This window comes from Oncorhynchus gorbuscha, linkage group LG19, assembly GCF_021184085.1.
Source record: "Oncorhynchus gorbuscha isolate QuinsamMale2020 ecotype Even-year linkage group LG19, OgorEven_v1.0, whole genome shotgun sequence".
NCBI classification, from domain to species: Eukaryota; Metazoa; Chordata; class Actinopteri; order Salmoniformes; family Salmonidae; genus Oncorhynchus; species Oncorhynchus gorbuscha.
Window position 1 is genome coordinate 20,791,850 of NC_060191.1, and position 23,221 is coordinate 20,815,070.

General features: G+C 40.9%; 1 protein-coding gene across 9 annotated transcripts in view; it reads right to left on the reverse strand.

Moving 5' to 3' along the window:
* The window catches only part of LOC124005780 (ras/Rap GTPase-activating protein SynGAP-like), a 115,096-nt gene that overhangs the window by 6,907 nt on the left and 84,968 nt on the right, over window positions 1–23,221 (reverse strand). For 7 of the 9 annotated variants that reach the window (XM_046315320.1, XM_046315317.1, XM_046315315.1 and 4 more), the window contains 3 exons: window positions 20,838–21,020; window positions 19,668–19,879; window positions 10,291–10,372 (listed from right to left, as the gene is read on the reverse strand). In XM_046315320.1, coding sequence (XP_046171276.1) covers window positions 10,291–10,372; window positions 19,668–19,879; window positions 20,838–21,020 — 477 coding nt within the window. Of the gene's footprint in view, window positions 1–6,544; window positions 6,607–10,290; window positions 10,373–19,667; window positions 19,880–20,837; window positions 21,021–23,221 lie in introns of all 9 variants that reach the window. The other 2 variants (XM_046315319.1, XM_046315321.1) reach the window with 1 other exon arrangement.

Sequence of the window (23,221 nt, forward strand, 5' to 3'; positions counted from 1 at the left end):
TCCCGATAGGAAAGGATCAAAGCAGGAGGTAAAGAAAGAAAGGATCGTGTGAGAAAGCAAAAGGAGTAAGGGAGGGAGAGAAATAAGTGACAAGGGATGGGAGGAACAACGGAGAAAGAGAAATAGAGGAAAATGAGTTACAGAGCAGAAGTATGAGGTACACCAGTAGAGATGGACAGCATAGGAGAGGGGATACAGTCAGAAAAGGAAAAGGTGGAAGGAATTACAATCTTGGGTTGACCAACATGTCAGTTCCTTGATCTTCGTATGATGCTGAGTTAGAAGGGGGTACTAGTCAGGGACGGGTGTCAAAAGGAGTCCGAGCAGTCAAGTAGAATGAGAGTTGTGTCAATCTTAGCCAATGAGATTAATTTCAAGGAGTTTCTATACATTCTAATTTGTATTATAAACTGGGTGGTTCGAGCTCTGAATGCTGATTGGCTGACAACCGTGCCATATCAGACCGTATACAATTACATTGCTAACCAGTTTATAATAGCAATAAGGCACCTCGGGGGGTTTGTGGTGTATGGCCAATATACCACGGCTAAGGGCTGTATCCAGGCACTCCGCATTGCGTCATGCTAAGAAAAGCCCTTAGCCGTGGTATATTGGCCTTATACCATACCCCCCTCGTGCCTTATTGCTTAAATATACTGCAGTGAAGGCTTGAAAACCATGGTGAAACAAATATTTGTGACTCTATAACTTGATACAATTGTGTCATCTTAATTAATCTTACTCACATTTAAATCCATGCACATTCCAGGTTTAGCATGGTTTTCGCTAAGCTTTCAGTCAATTGACATTTGTCAGAGCAAAACTTCCACAGAAATAAATAAATAAAGAATTAAAAGCGTTCACCAAAAGCTTAGCTAAGACCACAATAAATGTGAAGAAATTCAATATTGTTTTTACATGCACCTTAGTTCCCTTGTCAAGTGTGTGGTTGATTCCCACACGTCATTGAACCTTATAAGTACTTTAACCTTTAAATAGTAATAAGTACTTTAAAATAAAAACATTATAGATTATAATATATAGTATTGCATTATTATAATAGTCTAACATGCAGATGGGTTACTTTAATTCTTAGAACTTTAGATGCGAATTGGAGAACATAATGACTAAATACTGATCTACAAAGCTTGAATAAGAAGCTAGTATTCAAGAGCTCTTGAATAAAATCTCAACTGTGTCTAACCCACCAATCAGAATTTCTAAGCCATACCCATTGACCAATTATCAATGGATGCTCATTCATTTACCAAATCTGTAAAGCACTGGGTTGGAATTTGTAATAAGCGAATAAGTCAAAAGTTTGGTTTTGCTATCTATCCTTACCTACATTGGCGCAGAATAACGTCATTGCAAATACCAGATTGATTTCAGTTCTTAATTAAATCAAGCTCTGAATGCAAGTCATCATGTCCAGTCCTGTTCAATGCAGTCTGTGTTGGAGCAGTAGGAAAGAAAATAGCTGGGTTATTGGCACTGATGGAGGTTGTGTTCGATTGAGGAAATGGTGTCTAACGTATCCAAGTAAAAACAGCAATGTGGAATCATTTAAAAGATTTCTACACAAATAGAGTCTGAATTGACATTTTCTCAAATGTGTAATAACTTCATTGAACATTAAGGACTAAAGACCATTCATATGAATGTACCAAGGACTATGAAGTCTTAAGATGTGAACGAAGCACTGGAGAAGTGAAAGTCAGAAAAAAAGGTATTTCAAGAGGGTTTTATGATCTGCATCCAGTACAGAAATTAGTCGGAAAAAGGCCATTTGTTTTCAAAACGAATTAGCATTAAAAATCAGGGTGGGTGTATAACATTGTGTGTAGCAGGTGTTTCCATCTCTAGAAAGAGAACAAAAAATGTCCTCCAAAAAGTGTAATTGAACTGGCAGACCTTTTCTCTTCTCACTCAGAACCTTGTAAAGCACACGGCGATAACCAATTTCAACAGATATTACCGTTAGCATACTTGCTAATCCCATTCCCTATTTGGTGCTAGCAACAGTAACAGGAAATGTGTTATGGAAACAAGGGGAACAAGTGGTATTTCTCTACCAGTGCTGGATTACTTTCAAACCAGTTCTACAAAAATGACTACAAACCCTTTCACATTATTTATCCAAGTTTAGCCAGACCTGCCAATACAACTGGGAAATTGTGCGAATATGTTATGATAAGAAAGTTAGCTAGCTGCTAGGTAGCCAACCTATGCTAATAAAATAAGCAGCGATCCAGTCAACTTAACAAACGTGCATCACTCACTGTTAAAGATCCATATGTGCAGAGTTTGCTTACTTGAACAACTTGGTGTTTATGTTTGTACAAAAGCTGCAACTAATAAAAGTTAGGAGATTGTAGACAAAAACGACACATAGTGGATGAATTGTGCAATGTTAAGTGCATTGTTAGTATGTTTTGGTACGCAATTCTCAAATGTTCTTACCCAGCAACATGAATAGGAAATTATTAATAAATTGCTGTTTCAAACTAGGTATATCATTGTGGAAATTAGATGTACAAACCAACCAAATATTCCAGAACAGTAGTATATGACTGACATACATATAAAGGACACTAGACAACTCTCCAAGTATGACCCAGAGCAAAAAGAACAACAATACAGTACTGGCGACACACTTGATCAAACTCACAATGACAATACATGAACATTGGATCAACTTATGAGCTCAGGTGCCATATACATACAGGACACATACACACAGGAATATATAAACACACTCTCCAAGAAACACACACACTGACATATACGCACACCAGTTGTTTATTTTCAGGAAAGGATTGTGTCAGATACGGAGATTTCCCATAATTCCCGTCATTTATTTTGGGGAGTGGTGGGAGGGAAGATGAGTCGAATTGAATGGATATGTTGATGACCCACCGTAACGTGTTCCTCTGTGAGACACGTGCAGTGTGTGTAGGTGAGATTGTTGATTTGAGCAGGGTTATTGTTGTATATGGATGTAGTCAGTTACCTTGTTGATATTGGTTCTTGGAATAGAGCTATATATATGTATTACTGCAGCAGAGCCATCAGTGTTTGTACGTGTACCTAATAGAGTTTCTGAATTGTCAAGCTTTTTGTCATAACTGGAACTAACTAAGGCCTGGATTCAATCAGATCGATCATTAACCATTGTTAACCAGCGTTGGCCAACATCTGCATAGCAAATGTTTTATAATCCCTACCGTGAGCTGACCTATCGGTGAGCGGGTACTGTTGTCCGTCACAAACCACTCCCTTACTTGTTATCCCTACCGCATTTGAAGTTCAAAACGGCGCTAGAAATTGTAGGCTCTATCGATGTTAGAAATAATGACTCTCAAATGTCCATCCATTGATGTTAGGCTAATGTATAGAGATGAATAGCCTATCAATCTCATTTGAGTGTTTGATTGGTAACGCGGCTGCATAAAACTCTAATGCGGCTGCATGGAATTCGTCGGATTACGTTGAGTGTGGTTTCGTTGCCACTTGTGGATTTGACAACTCTAATGCAGTTCCACCTCCGACACCACTAAACAACGGCTATTTGGCTGTCAATCTGATTGAATCTAGACCTAAGTATATATTACTACCAGCAAGGCAGGGTAGCCTAGTGGTTAGAGTTGGACTAGTAACCGGAAGGTTGCAAGTTCAAATCCCCGAGCTGACAAGGTACAAGTCTATCGTTCTGCCCCTGAACAGGCAGTTAACCCACTGTTCCTAGGACGTCATTGAAAATAAGACTTTGTTCTTAACTGACTTGCCTAGTTAAATAAAGGTAAAATAAATGTTTTAAAAAATATATATATATTCTGATCAAACAGTTCGTGTATCATCCCAAAACAACACAGGGTAATTGAAATAAAAACGTAGTGGAGGGATGAAGGATGTGAAGAAGGATGAAGGAGTTGCAAGGTTTTGCAAATGCCAACATTTGATAATAGTGGAGCATTGAAATGGAGCATTGAATTAAACAGCTGAACATTTCGATGCATTTCGGTCAGGAATTCTACCATTGATGCTGGAGTTTTATGGTTTGAATCCAGAGGGTAAGCAATTTACCTAATGCAAAGAGTTACACGTTTAGGAAGTCTCCGTATATGACTGAATTTGTGCAAATAATGTTGGCATATTTGTCTGAGTGGTGTAAGAGTAACATACATTAATGTATATAGTATGTGTATTTTAAATCTGTACAATACATAAATCCAAATGTCCAATATATAGTGCTACACTGTACAGTGCCTTTGGAAAGTATTCAAACCACTTGACTTTTTCAAGATGTTGTTATGTTGCAGACATGTTCTAAAAGTGATTACATCGTCCCCCCCCCATAAATCTACACTCAATACCCCATAATGACGAAGCAAAAACAGGTTTTTAGTTTATTTAAACATTTAAAAAAATGGAATATCACATTTTTATAAGTATTCAGATTATAGCCTCGAGTCTTCTTGGGTATGATGCTACAAGCTTGGCACACCTGTATTTAGGGAGTTTCTCCCATTCTTCTCTGCAGATCCTCTCAAGCTCTGGCAGGTTGGATAGGGAGCGTTGCTGCACAGCAATTTTCAGGTCTCTCCAGAGATGTTCGATCGGGTTTACGTCCGGGTTCTGGCTGGGCCACTCAAGGACATTCAGAGACTTGTCCCGAAGCCACTCCTGCATTGTCTTGGCTGTGTGCTTAGGGTCGTTGTCCTGTTGGAAGGTGAACTTTTGTCCCAGTCTGAGGTCCTGAACGCTCTGGAGCAGGTTTTCATCAAGGATCTCTTTGTACTTTGCTCCGTTCATCTTTGCCTCGATTTTGACTAGTCTCCCAGTCCCTGCCTCTGAAAAACATCGCCAGAGCATGATGCTACCACCATGCTTCACCATAGGGATGGTGCCAGGTTTCCTCCAGATGTGACGCTTTGCATTCAAGCCAAAGAGTTCAATCTTGGTTTCATCAGACCAGACAATCTTGTTTCTCATGTTCTGAGAGTCCTTTTGTTGCCTTTTGGCAAACTCCAAGCAGGCTGTCATGTGCCTTTTACTGAGGAGGGGCATCCGTCTGGCCACTCTACCATGAAGGTCTGATTGGTGGAATGCTGCAGAGATGGTTGTCCTTCTGGAAGGTTTTCCCATCTCCACAGAGGAACTCTAGAGCTCTGTTAGAGTGGCCATCTCCCTGAGCGGCCAGCTCTATGAAGAGTCTTGGTGGGTCCAAACTTCTTCAATTTAAGAATGATGGAGGCCACTGTGTTCTTGGGGACCTTCAATACTGCAGAAATATTTTGGCACTCTTCCCCAGATCTGTGCCTCGACACAATCCTGTCTCGGAGCTCTACAGACAACTCCTTCGACCTCAAGGCTTGGTTTTTGCTCTGACATGCACTGTCAACTGGTGGACCTTATATAGACAGGTGTGTGCCTTTCCAAATGATGTCCAATCAATTGAATTTACCACAGGTGGACTCTGATCAAGTTGTAGAAACATCTCAAGGATGATCAATGGAAACAGGATGCACCTGAGCTCAATTTCGATTCTCATAGCAAAAGTTCTGAATACTTGTATGTAAATACTGTTAATGTTTTTAATGTTTTATACGTTTGCACAAATTTCTAAAAACCTGTTTGGCTTTGTCATTATGGGGTATTGTGTGCAGATTGCTGAGGATTTTAAAAATAAATAATTTAAATTAAGGCTGTAACGTAACACAATGTGGAAAAGGTCAAGGGGTCTGAATACTTTCCAAAGGCACTGTCCAGCCTGGCCTCAGACTAGATGTAAAAGTAAACGAAAATCCGGTACACTCAAATTAGCATGATAAGTTATATTTGGTTACATCAGGCCGAAGGTTACTTAAGGCTAAAATTAAAGGATTGTAGTTGGTCGGGGTGGATGATTGAGCGTATAACTACTTGTCAGCTTCCCCTTCCCCTAGCCCTTTCAACTCCTGACCTTAACCTTAACCCCTAACCCCTAGCCTAGCTCAAATAGCCACCTCGCTAACGTTAGCTTTAACCATCTAGCCACTGTCTTAACATTAGCCACAACAAATTGGAATTCTTAACATATCATATGTATTGCAAATTTGTAGCATATTTTATGAATTGTGATATATCACACGAAATGGATGATGGACATATTAGTACATACCATACGTAATGATCATACTAATTTGAGTGTCCCAGATTTTTGTTTACTATGTTATGTCTACCCCAGAATCTGGGTTGATATTTCGGCTCCAGCATTTATTGATTTTCTTTTACAGTAAAGCTCGACATTATTCAAATTGCTGTTGACAAAATCAAAATAACCAAAATAATGTGAACAATAGGTAAAGAAAGAATATTGCCGTTTATAAGACGTGCGATTTTCTGTATAAGACATGTCTGTGTAAATCAATTAGTGCTTCTGTTGGTGCTGCATACGGACAGTGACGCACATACAGTACAGTGGAGGAATCAAAGTGAAGAGGCAGAATGTATGGATGGAGAGAGGCAGTACCACTGAAGTGTATGCTGGTTGGTTTATTACCTTTGTACTCGGGGTGGGACGGGCGCGAGACGGGGCTGCACTAGGATGGATTGGCGCCTCCCCTAAGAGAAATCACCGTATCTCATCAACACAGGAGAAGAGGAGAGGAACGATAGAGAAAAGGAGAGGCTAGGCATGTGTGCACTGAAGGAAGTAAACGGTAGAAGTTGGGTGTCGAGGAGCATTAGGGATACTCCACGCCAACAGGACACACACAAACACAAAGGAACACATACCACATTCGCGCCAACACAAACCCAGCAGCCTGAAAGCACAAGAGGGCCCAACATGTCAACCAGGTCTGCATGCTGAGGAAGAAAACCAAGGCTGTTGATACACACATGCAGCAGTGAAGATGGTAAGTAGCCATCTTGTGCAAGCCAGAACATGAGGCAGCTTGATGTACAAGTACACCCTCCGGACAGGATGCTACTCAATCGCAGGGGCATATCCCCCAACCTATCTCCTTAATGCTGAGCCAAGCAGAGACACATTGGGTCCCATTTTTAGTCTTTGGCCGAGGATCGAACTCCCAACATTCCAATCACAGGGCGGACACTCTAACAACAAGGCCACTGAGTTGGTTTAGCAATAAAGATAGCTGCATTTTAAATCAAGCTAAATGTCATTCATTGATCCAAAGACTGAAAAGTCTTAAGAAAAATTGTATCCCTGATCTCTTCTGATGCTGAGGGGTTAGAAGTTGAGGCGAAAGGTCATGCTACTGCTAAACATGCAGTAATCATTGGCAAAAGTAATAAACACAACTATTACTGCAACAAGGAATAAATAGTATTAAAAAACAGAGTTAAACAATATAAATATGCATACACATAAAAAATGTTGAATGACACATAACACATACAAGGTTATAGAGACAGTAGATAACCGATGGAATAGGGATAACCAGGTAAAGTGAGACATGCATTATACTCACAATGATGCATGGAACATACAACATTAAGTTGGAAAGGATATGTAGAGCATAACATCCAAAGGATGATTTATTTGTTACGAGTCATTACAAGGACAGGTTGATCTACTGTACTTTCAAGAGTGCTACCACTAGCTGCTGCCTACAGGTGTAATATCTTAATTAGACCAGTTTCCCACAGCAAGAAAATAATCCTGCACCAACAGGAATGTGGATAATAATTCATGGATATGTTTGTAGGGGTTGATACATTTTTCAAGTCAAACATTTTAAAGTGGAAATTACAAACATTAGAAGCTAAATTAACTAATTTATCCAAGTTTGACAATGAAATCCCATTAAAACCAGATATTTTCTAGAGATGGGGTGGAGGTATTCTCAACATAATGCTCTTGGAAGTTGTATCCACAAATTGCACGTAAAAAGCTGAAAGCTGAGTGAACTGCCCACTATTGGGACAATAAAGATGACGTGAACCCTATGAGTCACTGACACCCCACCTAGACACCCAGCATTAAACACCTGTTGCTGCCATGGTGATGGACAAGTGCTTGTATGGTAGCCACCTCACTGCAAATAATGACAGATATTGGAAACGCAATCATTAACACATGCCAACATGCTCTGCTTGGGCATAGCCATGATGGGAATGTAATGGTCCACAACAATTTACGGTTTCCTTTAATAATCTTCTTGACTATAGCCTTCAGAACAATGGAGATACACAGAAAGGTTTTGCCTGGCTGCATGACAATGAACAATTAGCATGAGAAAAGAGAACTTGGGAGGAAGCATGACGTGGAAATAATGAATGGTACCAGAAGATCCATGTTGGACTGCTGTGATTTGTGATACTGTGTATCGGAAGAGACCCAAACAGCTTCATGTTAGATAGCAAATCTTCCTCTTCCAGCTTGGAAACAAAACCAGTGTCAAGATGGATGCCCAGCCTTGAACGCTACTACGACCTCTTGAGAAGAGCTAATCCAACTGTATCTCTCAGCCCTCAGAAAGGACAAATGGATTCCGACAGCAACGCTGTGTGAGGCTGTAGGCCAAGTCTACCATGACACTCCCCGCAACTACATGTCAACCACAGACTGGCCACGGTCGACTGAGTGTAACCAGCGCGAGCGCAAAAACTCTTTGGTCTGCTACTTGTCTGGCAACTGAACACAACGCCACGCATCGCTAGACGGCTTTACCCCCTTTCAACCATAGTTTCTAAGCCTTTCTGGCTAATCTCTCCCTCTCTTCCTCTCCCTCCTGCCCTTCCTCTCCCTCTCTGGGGGAGCTGTGTACTGAATGGAGAAATAACAGGAGAGACGCATTGGATCACTGCTCACTCGAGGAAGCATGGCTGAAGCCGTTACCGTTTAAAGCCTTGCAGGGGTGCTGCATTCAGCTGTATTCTTATCTGGGACATAGCGGGAGCCCTGTCTGTTCACACCACTCAAACCTTCTGCTTTTGTTTTTATCTCTGCATGTCAGAAAATGTATTATATCTGTTGCCTCTTTTGAGTCTGATTTGATTCAGATATGGATAAAGAAGTTTGGATTGGGGAAGCGGCTGTGGGGGATTCAGCGAAGCTTGAGCGTACATGTGTCATGTTGTTTGCAAGAGACATTGTGGGTTGACACATACTCACTCTCTCTCTCGCTCTTTTACACACACACACACACACACACACACACACACACACACACACACACACACACACACACACACACACACACACACACACACACACACACACACACACACACACACACACACACACACACACACACACACACACACACACACACTGTGAGAGAGGGAGAGAAACATCTGGCATGTCTTTGCAGCATGACTCATGATTGAGGGTGGGCTTGACCGGTTTGACAGGAGTTGATGTGTGGCTGGCTAAAAGCATGGACCGAGAGACATTGAGTGTGGGATGTTGGAGACGTTGTCGGCCTGACAAATGAACTCATCCTCAGGACTAAAACTGTTCAATAGTTGTGTATTATGTCTGTCTTGCATTTGTGTTAGACTGGTAATACAACTTGACGTTGACATGCTCAGTGTGAATAATTGGGATGAAGGAGTTTGGATTGGGGAAGCGGTTGGGTGGGACTCATCTTCTGGTGGAACAGGGATTTGATTTAAAGGAATGGAAGAAGCTTGAGCATACATCTGTGATGTCATTTGCAAGAGACATTGGGGTTTGACACACTATCTCTCTTTCACACACACACAGACACATATACACACACACACACTGAAAGCTGGTATGTCTTTGCAGCATGACTCAGGCTTGAGGTTGAGCCTGCCTGGTTTGACAGGAGATGATGAGTGGCTGGCTAAAAGCATGGACCGTGAGACATTGAGTGTGGTTGCTGGAGACGTTGTCGGCCTGACAAATGAACTCATCCTCAGGACCAAAACTGTTCAATAGTCGTGTATTATGTCTTGCATTTGTGTTGGACTGGTAATACAACTTAACTTAATACATATAGTTCACACAAAGTTGATAGACGTGTCTGAGATGTACAGTTATCACAGACGCTGATTTGATTACAACCCGGATGTGGTCAGACGGAATATAAACAGACTGATTGAGAGACAGACACGAGATGTAAACAGACGTTCTTTTCAGACGTTCTATGGATTGACAGACAAATGACCCTCACCCAAACCCAAGGACTTGTCTAGACAAAATAAAAGGGACAAATCAACAAAGAGATGAAAACAACATAGAGAAGGATAGAGAGATAAAGACACAGGCCATCCTACAGACATGGCGACCAGAAGAAGAAAATCACAGACCTGATCGGCGAAGACCCTAACGTTAGCTTTTGGCGGCTCAATGATGGCTCCTCCCCTTATCTCATCCTCCACAGCCATAAGTCTAAGAGAGAGAGAGAGAGAGAGAGTTCAAACAGTTGAGAGAATTGTGAGTTAAGTAGACACTCAGTAGCTAAGTGCAATGCGTAAGGCTTATAAAGACTGTCCAGGTGCAAGCTGCACCTGTCATTACCCTGACAAACGTTGATTTGTCAATTATACCCATTACCTGGTTTTATAGTAGCGTTGTTATAACCTCTGGTAGCCAAATTATAATCTATTCAACCAATGCTGTAGCTGTTTAACATACACTCCTTCAGTAATACGAGGAAGCATTTGAGGCAGTTGAGGTGCATATTTCCATGTTTCCCAAGAGATTCAGCATGATGTGTCTGTCCAATTCAGGGTGTTTTCCAATTTAATCATGCTTAATGATGTCTAGATTGTGGTGTTTTGCCGGTCATCGTGTTCTGAAGGGGGTTTAATTAATAGTTCATCCTCATGGAATAGTTGAACTGACGCAACATGATAGAGATTCCAAATCCTTGTTATAACCATTTCAAAAAGGGTTGGCTTGCAGGGATATGGGAAGCTTATTGCTACAGTCTCCATAGAATATTTTTCTTGCCATGCAAATTCACCTTTAGACACGATTACTCAGCATCAGAATTATTTTCCAGAGAGGGGAACATGGATCATTAATTACTTGCCTTTGGAATTTCAAGATCTGCATCATTCAAGGCAATGGTTCTGATATTTTCTTGAACAGACACAAAAGGTGAAGGATCAATTAAAAGTCACTGCAATCATGAAGTCAAATCCAAGATGGTGATCAGCTGTTTGGTGATGGAGAGTCAATGAACAAGAGTACATATGACATCCTAACTCCTACCTGGTCGGTATTTCTGAGGTAATGAAATTCTTCTGCTTTGCTCATTATATATTTCATTATCTTTCAATCTTATCACATCTACTTTCAGCCTGAACGACATGCTTGTTTTCATTTGAAGTCACACAGAAAAGCTGTGAAATTGCTGACAAGGTGGATGAACTTCAGAGCGTTAAACTCCTGAGATTAACAGAATGCTGAGAGAGGACTAATTGCACAAAATGAATGACACATTTATATACAGCGCCTTCAAAAAGTATTCACACCCGTGACTTTTTCCACATTTAAAATGGATTACATTGAGATGTGTCACTGGCTTACACACAATACCCCACAATGTCAAAGTGGAATTATGTTTTTAGAAATGTTTACAAATGATTTTAAAATGAAAAGCTGAAATGTCTCGAGTCAATAAGTATTCAACCCCTTCGTTATGGCAATAAATTCCGGAGTAAAACTGTGCTTACGAAGTCACATAATAAGTTACATGGACTCATAATATTGTTAAACAAGATTTTTGAATGATTACCTCATCTCTGTACCCACACATACAATTATCTGTAAGGTCCCTTAGTCGAGCAGTGAATTTCAAACACAGATTCAGGTTTTTCAATGCCTGGCAAATAGGGGCACCTATTGGTAGATAAAGAAATATAAAAGCAGACATTGAATACTCACTTTGAGCATGGTGAAGTTATTATTACACTTTGGACGCTGTATCAATACACCCAGTCACTACAAAGATACAGGCATCCTTCCTAACTCATTTGCCGGAGAGGAAGGAAACTGCTCAGGGATTTCCCCATGAGTCCAAAGGTGACTTTAAAACAGTTACAGCGTTTAATGGCTGTGATAAGCGAAAACTGAGACTGGAGCAACAACAGACAATAAAACTTCAAAAAATGTTACAATTTTTTACTTTAAGTCCTGAATACAAAGTGTTATGTTTGGGGCAAATCCAACACAACACATCGCTGAGTACCACTGTCCATATTTTCAAGCATAGTGGTGGCTGCGTCATGTTATGGGCATGCTTGTCATCGGCAAGGACTATGGAGTTTTTTAGGATAAAAGAAATTGAATATAGAGCTAAGCACATGCAAAATCTTAGAGAAAAACCTGGTTAAGTCTGCTTTCCAGACAGACACCGGAGACAAATTTACCTTTCAGCAGGACAATAACCAAAAACACAAGGCCAAATATACACGGGAGTTGCTTACCAATACAACATTGAATGTTCCTGAGTGGCCTAATTACATTTTTGACTTAAATCGGCTTGGAAATGAATGAAAAGACCTGAAAATGGTTGTCTAACAACAATCAACAACCATCTTGACAGAGCTTGAAAAATTGTTATAATAATGTGCAAATGTTTTACAATCCAGGTGTGCAAAGCTCTTAGAGACAAAGACTCATAGCTGTAACCGATGCCAAAGGTGAGTCTAACATACAGCATATTGACTCAGGGTTGTGAAGACTTATGACTTATGAAGACTCCAGTTTCAACTGTTCTGCCTTACTATTATTCAACCATGCTGGTCATTTATGAACATTTGAACATCTTGGCCACGTTCTGTTATAATCTCCACCTGGCACAGCCAGAAGAGGACTGGCCACCCCACATATGCTCTCTCTAATTCTCTCTTTCTTTCTCTCTCTCGGAGGACCTGAGCCCTAGGACCGTGCCCCAGGACTACCTGACATGATGGCTCCTTGCTGTCCCCAGTCCATCTGACTGTGCTGCTGCTCCAGTTTCAACTGTTCTGCCTTATTATTATTTGACCATGCTGGTCATTTATGAACATTTGAACATCTTGGTCATGTTCTGTTATAATCTCTACCCGGCACAGCCAGAAGAGGACTGGCCACCCCACATAGCCCGGTTCCTCTCTAGGTTTCTTCCTAGGTTTTGGCCTTTCTAGGGAGTTTTTCCTAGCCACCGTGCTTTTACACCTGCATTGTTTGCTGTTTGGGGTTTTAGGCTGGGTTTCTGTACAGCACTTTGAGATATCAGCTGATGTACGAAGGGCTATATAAATAAATTTGATTTGATTTGATTTATGTAAATTACATATTTCAGTAAAACATGTTTTCACTTTGTCATTATGTGGCATCGTGTGTAGATGGGTGAGATTTTTATTTTATTTAATCCATTTTGAATTCAGGATGTAACACAATGTGGAAAATGTGGAATAAGTCAAGGGGTATGAATACTTTCTGAAGGAACTGTATAGGACATTGTGCAGCGGCAACAGGGAAAGTGTGGACCAGACAGCCAATGTGATTGGTGCAAAAACTGAGCCAATAAGACAAGCTAAAAACAGAAATAAATTTTAATGTTAGCACACATTTTAGTCAAACTATTTCAAAATGCGTGGTTGGTTTGGACATATCACTAATTGTCCTATGCCACCATATCAAGCTGTAGCATTTTCGCAGAGAAAGCAGTCTCTGAATATCTTTATGCTTAACATACTACAACTAAATTGATGCTTAACATGGATAAATAATGAAAATCCACAGGTGAAGTTTCAGACATTGGTGTTAGATGTTTTATTACATAAATAATGTACAGGGATTTATTGGACAAAAATAACAAAGGGAAAAGGAATCAAATGTATGCACTGACAGAAACATTGACACTGACCTAAGAAACAATGAAATGTAACATGAGTATACAGTAGAATTCTACAGAAGGCAGACAGTGATTCACATGGGTGATATGTACCAAAACTAAACCTGTATATCTATTTACTTCAAGTTCAACTAGTGTGCTTGTCAGGTCAAGTCTTACACACAGTCAAAACAATGTGGGTATTTGTCAATATGAGGTCAGGGACAGGTCATGATGTCTGAATTGGCTGTGACAGAGAAATAAGGCAGGCGATCGGGTGAGTCAAAGGTCACATGATATGTAGTCAATTATATGTACATCAACAGTAAACCCTCACTATGTCCTGCTATTTGCCATATCAATCCAAATGGCTTTATTGAACAGTGCACAGAACTTTCAAAGTAATACTGATGTAATATTATACTGTACATCTATACAGACTACCAATATTATACTTGCTACAATGCCAAAAGAGAGGCACTCTTATGACAGTGAACAATTCTTGTTCCACATCGTATCTCAAAAAAATGACTCCCTCAAAGCTCTAACTTTAGCAAACAACGACACCATTTACCATTCTGTCTCCTATGATTTACTGCAGATCAAAAGTTAAACCAACGACATATTGCAAAATTATAAAAGATAGAAATCTTAACACTAGATAAACTGCACCAATATCCATCTATCTGCATGATTAACATTTTTGTTCAAGTCTCAAACACTATACAGCCATGTGTAAGTCAAATATATAAGTTATAAACTATTTTTACAGTACTGTATACGCTGTATCTATGGTATTTAGGGATATTACATTTCATTTACATTTAAGTCATTTAGCAGACGCTCTTATCCAGAGCGACTTACAAATTGGTGCATTCACCTTATGACATCCAGTGGAACAGCCACTTTACAATAGTGCATCTAAATCATATACAGTATCCATGGTCGTACATGCAGAAGTCTCAGTATAATGTATGTTGATATGGTTTCAATTGATACTGAATGAGACCTGAAAAATAAATTATTTAAGTGTATGAGTTCTGTATGTATGATCATATGATATATGTATCTATGCATGTAAGGTATACATACTCAATATCTTTGTGTGCCTGAATGTAGGTCTACATACATATAATGCTTCTGTTCATGAATGCTCAATTTAAATCTATTATTGCACATGTAAAATATTGCTATTTCAATAGATTAAAATAGTTAATTACATTGGTAATATCATAACAAAATGTACATACAGTATCTTAGTGCATCATTATTAGTACGGCTGGTACAGTACTGGTACTTCAATAGGGTAATGATAACATTTAGATAGTGTGTTACTCTGTCTTGTCTGATATAATAGAATATAATCTGTCATATTCCTCTTAAGAAACATAACTGCTACTCTAGAGGCAGTCGTCGAGAGCAACCAAGATAAATCACAAAAAAAGTATTTCAGAACATCTGAAGTCATTTCTAAGAAAAATGATGAATGAGATTTGAAAATCAATGATAAAGGTTTGGGTTTTGCATGGTTAATTTTCCTTTTGGAGGACAGTGGAAGTCGGGAAGTTTACATACACCTTAGCCAAATACATTTAAACTTAGTTTTTCACAATTCCTGTAATTTAATCCTAGTAACAATTCCCTGTCTTAGGTCAGTTAGGATCACCACTTTATTTTAAGAATGTAAAATGCCAGAATAATAGTAGAGAGAATTATTTATTTCAGCTTTTATCTCTTTCATCACATTCCCAGTGGGTCAGAAGTTTACATACACTCAATTAGTATTTGGTAGCATTGCCTTCAAATTATTTAACTTGGGTCAAACATTTCGGGTGGCCTTCCACAAGCTTCCCACAATAAATTGGGTGAATTTTGGCCCATTACTCCTGACAGAGCTGGTGTAACTTAGTCAGGCTTGTAGGCTTCCTTGCTCGCACACGCTTATTCAGTTCTGCAGACAAATGTTCCATAGGATGGAGGTCAGGGCTTTGTGATGGCCACTTCAATACCTTGACTTTGTTGTCCTTAAGCTTTAACTTCCTGACTGATGTCTTGAGATGTTGCTTCCACATAATTTTCCTACCTCATGATGCCTTCTATTTTGTGAAGTGCACCAGTCCCTCCTGCAGCAAAGCCCCCCCCCCCACAACAGTTGGGATGGTGTTCTTCGGCTTGCAAGCCTCCCCCTTTTTACTCCAAACATAACGATGGTCATTATGGCCAAACAGTTCTATTTTTGTTTCATCAGACCAGAGGACATTTATCCAAAAAGTACAATCTTTGTCCCCATGTGCAGTTGCAAACCGTAGTCTGGCTTTTTTATGGCGGTTTTGGAGCAGTGGCTTCTTCCTTGCCTAGCGGCCTTTCAGGTTATGTCGATATAGGACTCGTTTTACTGTTGATATAGATACTTTGTACCTGTTTCCTCCAGCATCTTCACAAGGTCCTTTGCTGTTGTTCTGGGATTGATTTGCACTTTTCGCACCAAAGTATGTTCATCTCTAGGAGACAGAATGCGTCTCCTTCCTGAGCGGTATGATGGCAGCATGGTCCCATGGTGTTTATACTTGCGTACTATTGTTTGTACAGATGAACGAGCTACAGTACTTTTGGAAATTGAACATTTCTCCCAAGGATGAACCAGACTTCTTTTGATTTTCCCATGATGTCATGAGTTTGAAGGTAGGTGTGGAATGGTTGAAAAACAAGTTAATGACTCCAACCTAAGTGTATGTAAACCTCCGACTTCAACTGTAACTACCTGAGCTAATGAAGTAGCTTGAAACATATTTTCTACCATCAATAATTTTAAAAACGCAAATAGCATTTCTCATTCATTGACAGCATATGAATCTGTCTTAAAATCTAGCAGCCATCCACTACTTATAGAATCCTCTAGATTACCTTGTCAACTGTAACAATGCCATTGCCCAAACTAACTTCAAAGGGGAAAGAGAACTTGCCATTTAGCAGATAAATTAGGTTTACTCTGTGTTCTCTTTACACATCACAAGATAGTATTTCCCCATCAAACTGTGGTCGCGGTTTGTAAAGATTGGCATTGTTCATTCTCATGTCAAGCTGTTATGGTGATGACAACAATATGTCATGTACTATCTTAGTCTTTGCCTCATGCATTTGGATCAAAAACACCATTATGGCCTCATACTGTATAGGGCAGATAGAAGTCATATGATGTCACCTTTCTGTCCATTATTGTGCTTTTCAATTCAATCTAGGTGAATCCATCTCAGTTTACGATTATCGGAATAATCACCACAGATGATGCAGGTAAACTACTAAAGGAAAGAAAACAAGCAGCATGTTTGATATACTGGTAAAAAAAGGTTGCCAAGTAGTGCAATAGTACAAAGGGCCTAAAAATTTGTCTTTTGGGTTCTTTATGCACAAAGTTATGGGGTTATGGATGGGATTGGTTCCATTAAGTACAGCCAGAAACTGCCTCGGTCTTCATTCCATTTCTTCTTCCCTGGAATGGATTAAAAGTTCCCTGTGACCCATGTCTAACTTTCAATTGCAGATTATTAGAGGTGGTGGACAAAAGCAGAACATTAACACAAATAGTTTCCTCTCAAGTTCCTTGTCTCAAGTCAATTTGTTAACATTAGTCAGAAAAATAATGTTCAATGAACATTTTCCTACTGACTGGGTGAAAACCAATTGCCTAATGATTTCACTGTTGACCTCACCTTTCAAATGAATGTGCAGTTAGTTTGAAGCTATCCCATTATTTATATATACACTGCTCAAAAAAATAAAGGGAACACTAAAATAACACATCCTAGATCTGAATTAATTAAATATTCTTATTAAATACTTTTTTCTTTACATAGTTGAATGTGCTGACAACAAAATCACATAAAAATTTATCAACCCATGGAGGTCTGGATTTGGAGTCACACTCAAAATGAAAGTGGAAAACCACACTACAGGCTAATCCAACTTTGATGTAATGTTATTAAAACAAGTCAAAATGAGGCTCAGTAGTGTGTGTGGCCTCCACGTGCCTGTATGACCTCCCTACAACGCCTGGGCATGCTCCTGATGAAGTGGCGGATGGTCTCCTGAGGGATATCCTCCCAGACCTGGATAAAAGCATCCGCCAACTCCTGGACAGTCTGTGGTGCAACGTGGCGTTGGTGGATAGAGCGAGACATGATGTCCCAGATGTGCTCAATTGGATTCAGGTCTGGGGAACGGGCGGGCCAGTCCATAGCATCAATGCCTTCCTCTTGCAGGAACTGCTGACACACTCCAGCCACATGAGGTCTAGCATTGTCTTGCATTAGGAGGAACCCAAGGCCAACCGCACCAGCATATGGTCTCACAAGGGGTCTGAGGATCTCATCTCGGTACCTAATGGCAGTCAGGCTACCTCTGGCGAGCACATGGAGGGCTGTGCGGCCCCCGAAAGAAATGCCACCCCACACTATAACTGACCCACCGTCAAACCAGTCATGCTGGAGGATGTTGCAGGTAGCAGAATGTTCTCCACGGCGTCTCCAGACTCTGTCACATGTGCTCAGTGTGAACCTGCTTTCATCTGTGAAGAGCACAGGGCGCCAGTGGCGAATTTGCCAATCTTGGTGTTCTCTGGCAAATGCCAAACGTCCTGCACGGTGTTGGGCTGTAAGCACAACCCCCACCTGTGGACATCGGGCCCTCATACCACCCTCATGGAGTCTGTTTCTGACCATTTGAGCAGACACATGCACATTTGTGGCCTGCAAGAGGTGATTTTGCATGGCTCTGGCAGTGCTCCTCCTGCTCCTCCTTGCACAAAGGCGGAGGTAGCGGTCCTGCTGCTGGGCTGTTGCCCTCCTACTGACCTGTCTCCTGGTAGCGCCTCCATGCTCTGGACACTACGCTGACAGACACAGCAAACCTTCTTGCCACAGCTCGCATTGATGTCCCATCCTGGATGAGCTGCACTACCTGAACCACTTGTGTGGGTTGTAGACTCCGTCTCATGCTACCACTAGAGTGAAAGCACTGCCAGCATTCAAAGTGATCAAAACATCAGCCAGGAAACATAGGAACTGAGAAATGGTCTGTGGTCACCACCTGCAGAACCACTCCTTTATTGGGGGTGTCTTGCTAATTGCCTATAATTTCCACCTGTTGTCTATTCCATTTGCACAACAGCATGTGAAATTTGTCAATCAGTGTTGCTTCCTAAGTGGACAGTTTGATTTCACAGAAGTGTGATTGACTTGGAGTTACATTGTGTTGTTTAAGTGTTCCCTTTATTTTTTTGAGCAGTGTATATATGTATATTTGACCTACACACCTATAGCTCCTGAGTAGTGCAGCGGTCTAAGACAGTGCATCTCAGTGCAAGAGGTGTCACTACAGTCCCTGGTTCAAATCCAGGCTGTATCACATCCGGCCGTGATTGGGAGTCCTATAGGGCGGCACACAATTGCCCAGTGTTGTCTGAGTTTGGCCGGGTTAGGCCGTTATTGTGAAAATAAGAATTTGTTCTTAACTGACTTGCCTAGTTAGTAAAGGTTAAAAAAATTTTTTTTTAAATATGGTTGAGGCCTCCCTGTTATTTCTCCATACATTATTAATGTATCTATTTCATAACTATACATTATCTAGACTCATATATTCATCAATATTCCCCATATTATTTCCAAAAATCAGCACTTGCCTAAAGAAGATGAACTCTGTCTATAATTGTTGATATTTCTTGGATAAACGTAATCAGACACGATAGGTCTTAACAATACATTAATTTATTTTCTTCACTCCATTTTGGTTCTCTCTCTCTTCCTCTCTACATCTCCATTCTCCATCTCCTCCACCCTCCACCACCACCCCTCTTTTTACCTGTTGATTATTCCTTTAATTTGGGAGTCTTTCTCCACCTGCTGTTGCCGTAGCCTCCTCTCGCTGTCCTCCAGGCGACTCTGGTATTGTGAGAGGATCTTACTGGTCTGCTGCTCCTGGGAAAGGAGCCTCTTCTCATACTCCTCCAGCTTCCTGTGGGACATGATCAGTCGCTCCTTCAGGGAGTGGATCTCCTCCTCGTATTCCTTTACCTGAGACAGACAGAGAGAAGAGAACGCATTGGAAATGGAAAATGGTTGAGCAATTGTCATACACGTCGACAAGTCACCATGGAATATGAAGGCAACCACATTGTTGTCCAGTGTTCATTAAAGTAGTTTATCCCTTTTCACTTACTCACTATGCACAAAGATCCAGCTATGTCTATTTTGAAAATAACTCCAGAAGGGAATATATTGAAAATATAAAAATAGTTGAGCAAATGTCATACTGTTTATTAGCAACACATGGCTAAACAACCAGCAAATGTTCTTGGGGGTTAACTGAACACACCTTCACTCGGACAAAGAAATGTGGTAATGCGGTGTCTGCGGTCAAATATGAATATGCGAGCTAAAAGTTTGTTTATTTTCAATGACTCACTGTTGTTCAAGTTCATCCTCAGCTGTTCCTTTCTAAATTATTCATAAATACGTTTCTCGGTACCATCTGTTCTCCACTGATAGACTTGGGTTGCACTTCCCTGACATCTGTACTGTGCATTAAGAAGGAGATATGACTCAGATCAGTGTTACGGTTCTCTAGTCTCACAGTTTGCTGTTTAATATGCTGCTACGTCGAATTGCTAAAGAAGAGAGAAATTCTGCATTCCTTTGAGGGATCGTTTTGTTACTGTTGATTTCCTAGAAGATTGGGATTTCAATGCCAAAGCTACAGTATATTGTTAAGACAATTATCTACTTTATATATACACACACACACACACACACACACACACACACACACACACACACACACACACACACACACACACACACACACACACACACACACACACACACACACACACACACACACACACACACACACACACACACACACACACACACACACACACACACACACACACACACACATTGCCAATGTCAGATTTAGGCTAGCATTCTTTTGTATTGCAAAAGCTAGCTGTGGTAGGAGGGAGGTATCTACCCTGTCTAAGCGAGACTCATCCATGCTTTTGGAGTACTCCTTCAGCTTGAACTCCTCACGGTCGATGCGGTTAGCCTCCAGAGTAATGTCAGCGGAGAGATGAGGCATGTTGGAGACCCAGGCGACTGTTCTCTCATTGGCCGGGGTCGGGGGGTTAAGGGTCGAGGGCGACTGCCCGGAGCCCTGGGGAAAAAGGCAAGAAGCAGATATGAAGAGGAAGAATATGTACTAGTACTAGCAGTGGTGTGTATTCATGGGTGCCAAAGGGAAGCCAGGCCTGTCACCAAAAATTGAACAAGAAAAAACATAGATAAATATTTTTTTTGTCTCTCTGTGTTTCATAATTTTCCTTCAATTCACAAGAGGCTGAATATATCTGAATATATCTATATCAGTGTCACCTGACTCCTCCTGTCTCAGCCTCCAGTATTTATGCTGCAGTAGTTTGTGTCAGGGGGCTATGGTCAGTCTGTTATATCTGGAGTACTTCTCCTGTCCTATTCGGTGTCCTGTGAGAATTTAAGTACGCTCTCTCTAATTCTCTCTTTCTCTCTTTCTTTCCCTCTCTCGGAGGACCTGAGCCCTAGGACCATGCCTCAGGACTACCTGACATGATGACTCCTCGCTGTCCCCAGTCCACCTGGCTGTGCTGCTGCTCCAGTTTCAACTGTTCTGCCTTATTATTATTGGACCATGCTGGTCATTTATGAACATTTGAACATCTTGGCCATGTTCTGTTATAATCTCCACCTGGCACAGCCAGAAGAGGACTGGCCACCCCACATAGCCTGGTTCCTCTCTAGGTTTCTTCCTAGGTTTTGGCCTTTCTAGGGAGTTTCTCCTAGCCACCGTGCTTCTACACCTGCATTGCTTGCTGTTTGGGGTTTTAGGCTGGGTTTCTGTATAGCACTTTGAGATATCAGCTGATGTACGAAGGGCTATATAAATACATTTGTTTTGATTTGATCTCAGTGGAGAACGCATCCAAGCAAGCAAAACATTGCCCCTCTGTCTCTGTATGTGTCGGCCATCTATCTGATGCTGTCTGGGCCAAAAGAGTATGACATTGTTGCCGGACGTAGCATTGAATGCAAGGGAAACCAACAAGCATTTGGCCTTCCTTGATTAACTATAAAATAATAGCCAAAAGCTCTAAACTGAATGAGCTCAACTGTGAATGGTCCTGGCGTATCATTAGTAAGTGTCAAGGGAAGCCAGTTTGGATTTGGCATCACTCCTATCAAATCGCAATGAGAGCATATGTCATTTTTGAAACAACTTGAATTGTTGAATCTCGTTGTGATGTTGTCCTCTGGTGGCTAGCTAGCTCTTTCCTAATTTAGCCATGGATGGAAATAGGGATTTGGACTAGTGGTTCTACTTAATTCTCCATACTGGCCAATGATTATAACAGTGATTCTGATCTAACCATTAATTCCTACATTGTGCCCCTGGCCTGAGAGGATGGAAGTTCAATATGAAGCTTGATGTAAAAGGCTTATGTTAACTAGCTAACATTGCCCATGAAAGGAAGTTAGACAAGCAAGCAAGCATTTTAGCTATGTAGCCTAGGACAACAATAAATAAAAGAGTGACAGAGTATGACAGAGTGACTGTTTCGTCAACATTAAAGAGGATGACATTGGCCTTTCTCTACAAGTAGGGTGAGTTAACAAATGTTTTCAACTTGCACAAACTTTCTCACACACACACACACACACACACACACACACACACACACACACACACACACACACACACACACACACACACACACACACACACACACACACACACACACACACACACACACACACACACACACACACACACACACACACACACACACACATGAATCAGAACCATGGACAGCCACATTATATTTAGCTTACGTTGATTGGACTAAATTGTTTTTGGTTGCTTTTAGTTGTCACTGTAGTAGACTAAGCATAGGTGATAAGATGATGTTGAAATGTTGAAGTTGAAACGTTTCATATCAATCTCTTCTTTCAAAGACTCATCATGGACACTCTTACTGACAGTTGTGCCTGCTTTGCGTGATGTATTGTTGTCTCTACCTTCTTGCCCTTTGCGCTGTTGTCTGTGCCCAATAATGTTTGTACCATGTTTAGTGCTGCTACCATGTTGACATGTTGTGTTGCTACCATGTTGTCATGTTGTGTTGCTACCATGTTGTCATGTTGTGTTGCTACCATGTTGTCATGTTGTGTTGCTACCATGCGGTGTTGTCATGTGTTGCTGCCTTGCTATGTTGTTGTCTTAGGTCTCTTTATGTAGTGTTGTGTTGTCTCTCTTGTTGTGATTTGTGTGTTTTGTCCAATATTTATATATATTTGTTCTCCCCCGCCCCCGCAGGAGGCCTT